Source organism: Podarcis tiliguerta, assembly GCF_965153285.1.
Source record: "Podarcis tiliguerta genome assembly, chromosome: 14".
Lineage (NCBI taxonomy): Eukaryota > Metazoa > Chordata > Lepidosauria > Squamata > Lacertidae > Podarcis > Podarcis tiliguerta.
Window position 1 is genome coordinate 2888528 of NC_139547.1, and position 10474 is coordinate 2899001.

The window sequence follows — 10474 nt, forward strand, 5'->3', positions numbered from 1 at the left end:
GGAGACTCCACCACACTCCTTGGCAGCAAATTCCACTGTCGAACAGCTCTTACTGTCAGGAAGTTCTTCCTAATGTTTAGGTGGAATCTTCTTTCTTGTAGTTTGTATCCATTGCTCCGTGTCCGCTTCTCTGGAGCAGCAGAAAACAACCTTTCTCCCTCCTCTATGTGACATCCTTTTATATATTTGAACATGGCTATCATATCACCCCTTAACCTCCTCTTCTCCAGGCTAAACATGCCCAGCTCCCTTAGCCGATCCTCATAAGGCATTGTTTCCAGGCCTTTGACCATTTTGGTTGCCCTCCTCTGGACACGTTCTAGTTTGTCAGTGTCCTTCTTGAACTGTGGTGCCCAGAACTGGACACAGTACTCCAGGTGAGGTCTTTTCATTTACACCACCTCGTTTGCAAGCATAACTTCAAGTTGTTGCAACTGCAGCCTGCTTCTCTCACATCACACTCCCAACTCTGACCAGTTACTGGCTTGCACTGGTGGAGCCTTGCAGGCATAAGGTTTACACCAGTGACAGTCTCCTGTCTGTGCAAGGATCTGTTTATTTATTTGCAAAAATGCATATGCCACCCACTTTAAGAAAAACATTTCTGTGAATGACATAAGATCAGCAATAAAACTACATCCATAAAATAAACACAAAATATATCACAAATCAGATGGACATTACTTGGGAAAGGATCATCTCCTGCCCCTGGGAGAGCCTAGGTGAACAGCTGTGTTTTAAGCAGGTTTTAAGACAGCTTTGGTGCTTGCCTGATGTCTTCCCAAAGTGCATCCCAAAAGGCAGGCCCCACTATATTACAGGCCCTGGTCCTAGTGAACATATGACAAACCTCAGGAGCATTTGGCTGAGGACCTAAGGAACTGGAAAGGGTTGTACTAGTGAAGGTATTCTCAAAGGTAGCTGGTCCCAAGTTGCTTAGGCCTTTATTTGCCAATAGATAACAAGCTACCACAGGAGAAGGTCTCTGTCCACCCATCCGAATCCCCAGCTGTTTCTCTCCTCTCTTCACAATAGGATTGATACTGATTGTAGAGAGGATCAAGCATTAGTGAAACATCTGCAGAGGCTGGCAGTCAACAGGGAATGCTGCCATGCAGTGCTTGCCAATGTTAACGTGCCTGTTCCAGCTTCAAAAAATCTTTCTTTCTTTCTGAGAAGGCATAATAATAACAAAACAAAACAACAATAACAATTTATTATTTGTACCCTGCCCATCAAACATTAAAAACTTCCTGATACAAGGCTGCCTTCAGATGTCTTATAAAAGTTGTATAGTTATTTATTTCCTTGTCATCTGATGGGAGTGTGTTCCACAGGGCGGGGGTCACTACCAAGAAGGCTCTGTGCAATTTCCTTTGCAACAAACTGCTTTGAAGGCACTGTAGTGCCTCCTAAGAGTCCTCCGGAACCCAACATAAATACATCATGTTGGTATGAGTTTGTTCTTTATGCTTTGTTTGTTCTTCTGGGCAGAAGTGAAGGTGCCACGTGATGTATGCAAGATTGTAATTTTAAAACATTTTTTAAAATAGTTTTTATTATGCAGGTTTTGTTTTAATTAGTTGCATGCCTTCAAGGATATGCACTGAACTGAAATGCATTTGATGATGAGTAATTAGCAACCAGATAAGACCTAAATTGTAAGTAGGCCCATCTTGCTGCTCTGCTTCCAGTATTTCTTGTCCTTATGACAAGATACTTAAGTTACACCATATACCGTAATATAAAACAATACAATACAATACATAACAGTCTAAAATCAGCTGGCACCTCAAGGCAGCCTCAAGGCAACTCATGTGAATGTTAGGTAGAAAACACTATTTGTTATTTGTTTTATTTTATAAAATTTCTTTATCTCTTGACTGTAAGAACCCCCCCCCCCGCCCCAAAGTGGACTACTACAGCTCCCTCCAGCTACAGTAACCTACTAGGAATGCCCAGCTTTTTATATAAGTGTTAACTCATTAGGTAGGGGATGATGTAAGCGACCCCCCCCCAAGTGTGAGTGATGGATGGGCGGTGACTCCTGTTTCTATTATAATTTGTATGTGTGACAGGGACTAGAAAGCAGCATCCCTTTCCCTCAATTATCTGGGAAATATGCGAAAGCATAAATCCTCTCCAGATTGGTTCAATGTGTTCGGCCAGATCCTCAGCTTTTGCCAAATCTGATATGGTGTTGCCACAGAAGTGTGGCTTGCAATATCTTTACTGTGCTGCCTTGGCACACAGACACTATTCTCTGGTATCCCTGCTGTAATGCAAAGCTCTTTAATAACACAACAAGGAGTAAGAAGCGCAGTTTGAGCAGGGAGGAAATGCTTACTAGGTTAGCTAAAGGTCTGCCATTCCTCTCTTTGGTTGCCTTCAAAATATTGGATAGAAAGCAATTTTTTACTCCTCCTTTTAGCGTACTGGACAACAAGCATGGTTTTGCAGTTGACAGGGGCAGCTATTTTGCTGCAAAAGGGGGGGGGGGAGAGCCTGTAGAATTCAGGTTGCTGCAAGAATGCCACATTGCTACTTCCCTAATAAATATGAGGCAACGAGTTCCTATAATCTCCATTTCTCTTGATTGCTTTATTTCCTGCCAGGAACAGAAGAACACTTTGTACAATCTCACCTGCTCAAAAAACCGCACCCCCACCCCTCAACCCCAGTTGAGAGTTTCCATACAGGGTGTTGGTGCGGAGCAAAGTCTCATCATAATTAATACCCTACGGCATGTTTGTTTCTGTGGTGTTTGCGCAAAGCTTTAGGTTTAGGCTAACTTTATAGGCTCTTTTCCACAAGACACCAAAGGATCTTGTAGCAACTCTTAAGTGCATGATAATATCGCGCCTGTGCACACCAAGCATGTTCAGTTCCTGTTTCTAGGCTCATTTACACCTGCCAATTAGAGGGCCTAGTAGATACCATGGTTTGAGTGCCCGCTAGACTAGGTGGGGCAGCTAGGGGGTCCCAGGGACATGGCCAATGAGAGCTCACGGGGCAGGGCCAAGTTGTCTCAGTTCTTTCCCCATCCTCCTCCTCGGTAAAAAAGGAATGGGCACTTTAACCTTTCACTTTCCTCAGTACTTAGCACAGAAGTGCCTTACCTTGGTTGAAAAGGGGGTCACTACTGTACAATTTCTAATGTGGGTTCATGCTGCAGTAACTGTACATTATTCAAGAGTAAGCCCTACTGAATTCCAATATGAGGATTGCTCCCTCATACAGTATGTATGTGCAGGATTGAAGCCTGAACTGGTTGGTCTTAAAGGTGTCACACACGACTGTTAAAAACGGACCCGATAAATTTTGGACCTATGGGAAAATATAGGTCTCCTCCACTTTATTCATTTCTACATCTTTTGTCCAGAATGTGGGATAAAGTGCAGGGGGGTTAAGGGGAGAAGGACTTGGGAGGCCAAGGTCAAAATCAGACACAAAGCTCAGCTTGTGACTTTGTGCCGTTCATGGTCTCTCAGCCTAACCTACTGCACAGGGTTGTAGACGGAGTGGCTATAAATGTAGTACTGATAATATAGAAAAATATATAGCAAATATATAAAAAATCAACAATATGAATATGAACTGAAAGCTGTTGCAAAGCAATGATAATGGTTAAGGGAATTCCCCACCCCAGATTACCATTCCAGCTTTAGAAATCACATCCTCCTTGGCAGCACCATTTACTAATCATGGTTGCTATGAAAACACAATCAACCTGATACTTGCTTGGTGCAGTTGATAACAGGTCAGAAGCCCCCGTCACCTTTTGTTCTGGCTGAGAAAATCCAGTGCTCCCTTTACAGTCTCTCACACTTTAGCTTGAGCTAATGGGAAAGTTCAGGTGTATCCATTGCCAGGCTACATGTGCACTGCAGGCAGGGGGAAAGCAAAATGCAGGACGTTTTGCATTCTGCACAGGGTCAGAGAAGAAATCAGTTCCCCTCGCCCTGGCAGAAGGGAGCAGTGATTTGACAGAATGGAACAGCCTCACATAACCACCTGAAATGAACTTTGGAAGGCTTTCGCTGAAGGCAATGTGACCTGAACCTTTCAAAGGGGCAAGGAAGGCGCATTCTTATGTTTGCATTTTACCAACAAATCAGAGGTAGCTGTGTCAGTCAATTAGAAAAGCCAAAATCATAGCAATACAGAGCCATATTCCCCAAATGCCCTGCATTCTTTTGCTTACTATCCAGAAGCCTTCTGGGAACCTTAAATATTTGCTCGCTACTTTGTGATTCTGCAGTTGGCTTTAATAAAACCTACTGCACTTCATCTGCTGTTGGATCACTGCTCTATCTTTTCTGGGAAAGGCTAATGTGACATGCCCAGAGATCTTCATCACGTGCTGGAATAGAGTATGATTTTGCAGAAGGTCTAGTAATGGCCCCCCAGCCAGAAGGGGAAAGGGATGAGCCATTGCTGCTGCTGCTGCTGTGAGTGCTGGAAGGAAGGCCGCTCCCTGCTGCAAGGCCCATTTCCACCTGGCCCAGACTTACCTGGAACAGCTAAAAGTGGCTACTGGGAGGCTGAAGGGACATTGCTGGAACAACTCTTGGGTTGGGGAAACTGGCTAAAATGTTTTAAACAGTTCTAATTTTGGTTCTTCTGTTTTGTTTTTGTTGGGTTGGTGTTGGTTAAATGCAGTGGCGTAGCGTGGGGGGTGCAGGGGGGGCCGGCCGCTCTGGGCGCAACATCGGGGGGGGGGGGCGCTCGCACTTGCAGCTCTCTGGCCCTACCTGGCTCACTCACTCTCTCTCACTGCAGTGCTGGCTGTGTGAATCCGATCCGAGCCGCCGGGTCACCGCCCACTGTGGAGGGGGGGGGGTGCCAGGCATGCGGTGCGGTGCAGAGAGAGAGAGAGGGACTATCTGGGGGAGGGACAGTGCAGCGGGGGGGGGGGCGCAAATTACTTGCCTTGCCCCGGGTGCTGACAACCCACACTACGCCACTGGTTAAATGTTTAGTTGGGGCTGGCGGTTATTTTAATTTGGGTATAACTGTAAACTGTTATTGTTATTATTGTTAGTGTCTTCTTTATTGGTTTGCTTGTATGTATTTTGTTTTTTAATGTTTGATGTTTTGTTGTGCTTTTATATATGTTGTAAGCCGCCCAAAGTGGCTGGGGAAACCCAGCCAGATGGGTGCGGTATAAATTTAAAAATAATTATGATTGGTCCTAGCAGTAATGGCGAGCACTTCTGCTCCCTTGGAAGAAACAGGTGATTCAAACAAGAAGGTCAAGTAAGAGTAGCCAAGCTGGTCTTACTAATATTTATTTTTATCTATTCATCTTATGGGTAGGAGAAAACACTGGCAACTTGATGGATATTCTTCTTTCCTACATTAAAGCTTGTTGTACATTCAGCTTCTGTGGTCTGATTTGATTAAAACTGTAGAGTGCTAGTTGAATTAGGGAAAACATGCCTGATATAATTCAAGGGGCAAGTGGGCTGACAACCTCATCACGCCTCCTCATTCATCTCCCTGTCAAAACCCGACCCATGAACCGCATGAATTGCTTCTTCTCCTGTGCAAAAAGCAGCTCAATAGGAAAAGGCAATCTGGCTAAGAAAGAAGAGAGCTAAACAATGGGTGTTGAGGGAAAGCCACTGCTGGATGTGATCTCATGAGTTGCCTTGAAGCAATGAGGCAGGAACGATATCCAGTGAAATTAACAAAAAGCAGGGTTCTGTTCTTCATGGAACCCATAAGGTATTTCTTTTTTTAAAAATCCCCTCATCCACCTGCGAGACTCTGATATGGGATGTAAAATAAGGTTGTTGTTTTTTAAACTTTATTACTAAACTTTGGAATTAATATCTTGGGATCTAATGGTAAGTTTGGATGGTGAAGCTGCAATGCTTTAGGATGCGGTTCCTGATGAGCTACCTTCTCCCCTAGGTACCCGCCCACTAAGATCACCTACAGAGACCTTCTCTTGCTGTACCCAGACAGACTTGAGAACTTCCGACCCAGGGAGGGCTGCTGGCATTTTGCCACTGTGTTGAGGCCCGCTTGTTAAGCAAGCTCAGAGGCTGAATTTAATTCCTTACTTATTGCAATTCTGTGCAAAACCTTTCTGGTTTTAAAGTGCTTTTAAAGTGCTTAACAGCTTTTAAAAAGTGCTGTTTGTTTTTTATTTTTGTAAGCTGCCTTGAAATACAGGAGAAATGGCAGGGTCTAAAATATTTTTTTTGTAGAAAGTGATGAATAAGTGTAACAACAACAGAGTTTTATGTATGGGTACCTTAAAGCAATATGACTAAATAGCACCATAATTTGCATACAGTTGGATGAGAAAAATGGAGAAGTCTTGCTTCCTGTTGAACAGAAACGTCTACTGAGTTGAGCACGCAGGTGGGGGCTGTTGGGTATCTGGGTGCACCTCTGCTGGCTCAGAGGGGTTTGCACTGGTTAAGACAAAGCAAGAGACCTCCAGCTTCCCAGACTATCCCTATACTTTTATCACTACGCTGACCTCCCCCCCCCCGCCCCCTTTAATGTTTATTTAGACTGGTAAGTATAAGGTTCTGTCCTCTTTACAACTTCCTGCTCCTCCTCTCACACTTTTTCTGGACCTTGAGGTGAGAGTTAATCTTGGATCTTCCTTTTGAGAGCAAAGGGGGGAAGCATGGATTCTTTGCTCCTCCAACCAGATGGTCAGCTAGGACTATAGAACGCTTCCCTATTGAGAATGTAGTTCAGGGGTAGGCAGCCTAAGGCCCGGGGGCAGGATGCGGCCCAATCGCCTTCTAAATCCGGCCTGCGGACAGTCCTGGAATCAGCGTGTTTTTACATGAGTAGAATGTGTGCTTTTATTGAAAATGCATCTCTGAATTATTTCTGGGGCATAGGAATTCGTTCCTCCCCCCCCCAAAAAATATAGTCTGGTCCCCCCCAAGGTCTGAGGGACGGTGGACCGGCCCACGCTGGAAAAGGTTGCTGCCCCTGATGTAGTTCCATTAGTAAACATAACCTTTCTTACTTTATACCAAGACTCAGTCTGAATACTTTCCAACTAAAGGTGTTTTCCAAGCAAGGATTCATTTAACTAAACTAACTTCTGCTGCTGCATATAAAGTCTGCATCCTAAGCAGGGATGGCAGCATTCCTAGGCAGAAAACCCACCAACTCTCTCAGGGATCCAGTGCCTCACCTTTAAATTCCTCTATCCATTTCAGTTTGTCAGGAACTCACTTTCATTATTTTAGCCCCCACTTTATTGTTATTTTATTCATTTCTGGATTGGAGAGTTTTCCATTTTCTTGAGCATTTAATAAAATCTGATTGTCTTGCTGCTGCTGCTGCTGCTACGATGCTGGGAAATGTGAATAGGACTAGGCTGCAGCTTTTATTTTGTTATTATTTTCAAATGCTGTAAGCTGCCTGCCTCCAGAGTCTTTCAGGGTAGAAACACTTTAATGAAATAATAATAAAATAAATACGGCTATTTCATAGTCTCTCTTTCTCTCTCTCAACAGGCGAGAGGCCTTTTGAATGCCGTTGGGAAGATTGCAACAAAAAGTTTGCCCGTTCCGATGAGCTGGCGCGGCATTTCCGCACTCACACTGGAGAGAAAAAGTTTGGCTGCCCTCTCTGCGAGAAGCGATTCATGCGCAGTGACCACTTGACGAAGCACGCCCGCCGCCACAGCAATTTCCACCCCAGCATGCTCAAGAGGAGGAGCGGCAGCAGCTCCCGGACAGGATCCGTCAGTGACTATAGCCGTTCAGACGCATCTAGTCCCACCATCAGTCCTTCCAGCTCCCCGTAGACCTGCCTGCACTGGATGCCAGCACTTTGCTCTTATCATTTTATAGATATCATTTTTGGAGTTTTATTTGCCTTGCACATTTTGCTTATTCCCCCCCCCCCCACACTATCTTTTTTATACATCGTTTCTCCAGCAGATTATCTCTGGCACAATGGAACTAACATTGATGAGCCTCTTCTCCATCTTCTGCCAGCAGTTTTTCTTCCTGGTCAAGATTTTCAGTTATTTTGTCTGCCAGCCTTCACTCTCCAGAGCCTTAAGAAGACGCTCCTGTTAATTGTTTTTAAATATATCTATATGTGTGTATATTTTTTTAAAAATACCTTTGCTCAGGTGTCAAAGCAAATTTTATAAAAAAGAGGTTACAAAAGAGGAATGCCTAATTGAACTGGATTGACTTTCCACCACTCCACAACCTCCTCTCAACTTTCTCAGGGATAAGTATTTATGTAACACAGTAAGTACAATGAAGACACACTCTCTGCAGCCTCAGCTGGCAAACAGATCTGCACTCAGAATGAGTGGGGCCGAGTTCTTCCACTCACCGAGGAGGAAACCAGCGCTGGACTTCGCACTCAAATGGTTTGGTTTCACATTTGCTATAGATACGTTTGGGGAATCAGGACCATATATGGCATGCCCCTTGGATGACTTCATTAAATCCCTCTCCCTGCCCCCACCCTGTCAATGTCATTTCATACCGAGCTGATTTTACCACATCAACTTCCTGCTGCAGAAACCTTGTCTATAAAGTTTGAGACAGTCCTACCTTCCCCAAGGGGGCGGGTTGAGGGGATTTTTTTTTAAACTAACGAACTCGATGCCTTTATCATTCCCACCCACCCCCAAATATAGGGAAATGTATTTACACTGGGGAACAATGCATTTAAGTTCAAAATGGCAAGTTTGTGGTTTTTAGGCATTACGGATTTGTTTTCCAGGGTTCTCCTGTAAAATGCCCTATGGAATAAGTGAGGCTTTTGCAGAAGAACTTCTCAGAGGCTTGTGAGCCCCACGCTGTCCCTGAGCTTGTCTGTGTTGCTTGCTCACCTGTCACGTGGCTACCAAACATAGGTGCCTAGACTATATCAACTTGAACTATTTTATCTTATGCAGGGGGTGGGGTGGGGGTGGGGAGCAACATTGGGAAACTGTTTATATCAAGTTTCATCAAAGCTTTATCCAGGTACTTGTTATAAAGACCCTTGGTTTTACATTGCTTCAAAGCAGAGGCTTCCATATAACACTGCACTGTAGCTATTTGGTCAGTAAGTAACAATTGAAACCAAGTAGTAGTAATCAGAAAATGGTCTCTTATTAGGCAAGGGTAAAAAGAGAGAGCAGAACTTGCATCTAGAAAGTGTTACAAACATGGTGTTTTAGCTCAACAGCACTCCGTATTTCTCCTACACTCGCATCCCATGGGTGTATGGTTTGACTGGGCATAGATGAGAGAACCCCTCTCCCAGCCAGCTAGTCCAGGGTTCCCAGATGGATGTCCCACTCTCTTGGCTACCACAGGGGAGATCAATCTGCCACGTTACTTGCCTAATATCTGTAAGAAAATCTCTCTCAGTAACAGGTGGAGGGGCCAACTGGCCACATCCTGAAGTGCCTGGGTGGGAGATTTGTGGCCATTTCAATAATAGGGACCTCACCCCAGTAAGAGAGATTTGTGTGCATAAAGAGCCTTCCACCTGCATTACTGGAGTGGAAGCACATCTTGCTAAAACTGGCTTGGTGTACAGATCTTGGGTCACCCATTGTTAAACACTTACAGTTGGGTCAGGTTCTAGGTTTATAAATGCAAACTTTTTTAAACCAGCAATTGGTCTATGCATTGCAAAGTGCATAGACCTCATTACTGCCAGCTTGGTTGGTTCTGAAGCTGTATATTAAACATTCAGGGTTTTTTCTTTGTAATTTTCCATTATTATTATTATTATTATTATTGTTATTATTATTATTATTTTACTGTAAATGATGAATGCAGTTGATTGTAGCACACCAAAACAAACTCCACAACCCCAAACTGCTGTTTACAACAAGTATGTCTACATTCCAAATGTGACCTGCTTTCCAGTAATTCCATTTTGCCACCTCTTTAACACCCCCCCCCAAACAACAACATCGTTTCTAGGTACATACAAAGATTGCTCTAAGTACAAGGTTCTCTCTCTAATGAACAGTCACCTACAAAAAAACACAGGTCAAAATTTAGTTATTTCTGTATTTTATGGCACTAGTTTCAAAGTTCACATTTTCATTAACATTTCCAACTTCATTCAGCTATAAACCGCGCTAGCCAAGGCCTTTGGTGTGGATTTATAACTACTGGCAGGAACAACGCATCAATTTGGCTACTATTATGTGCAAAATCTTGCTTCTTTTGTATAATGAGTTGCCTTACCTCTATAGCTTTGCAGGGACTGGCCAAGTAAAGCTACTCAGATATAGGAAATTCACATTTCAGATAATTTTCATCGCTAAGACTGGGGGTAGGTATTGGGAAATATCCAGCACAACTAAGAAGGAACATAAATTACCTATAAAAAGGCGTGCACACTAGGAATATAGCTAGCCAGCAACGGAGATGGGTTTTTTAATAGGTAGGAGAAAGTATTTATTTCCATAGTTGGTAGGATATGAAGGACTGCAAAATCTAATCTAACCGTATCACCT

The 10474-nt window shown here is 43.8% G+C and overlaps 1 protein-coding gene across 1 annotated transcript in view; it reads left to right on the forward strand.

The window, feature by feature from the left end:
* Positions 1-9948, forward strand: part of KLF13 (KLF transcription factor 13) — a 33565-nt gene extending 23617 nt beyond the window's left edge. The window contains exon 2 of the mRNA XM_083412848.1: positions 7500-9948. Coding sequence (XP_083268974.1) covers positions 7500-7792 — 293 coding nt within the window. The 3' untranslated portion in view covers positions 7793-9948. The remainder of the gene's footprint in view (positions 1-7499) is intronic.
* The last annotated feature ends 526 nt before the right edge of the window (positions 9949-10474 follow it).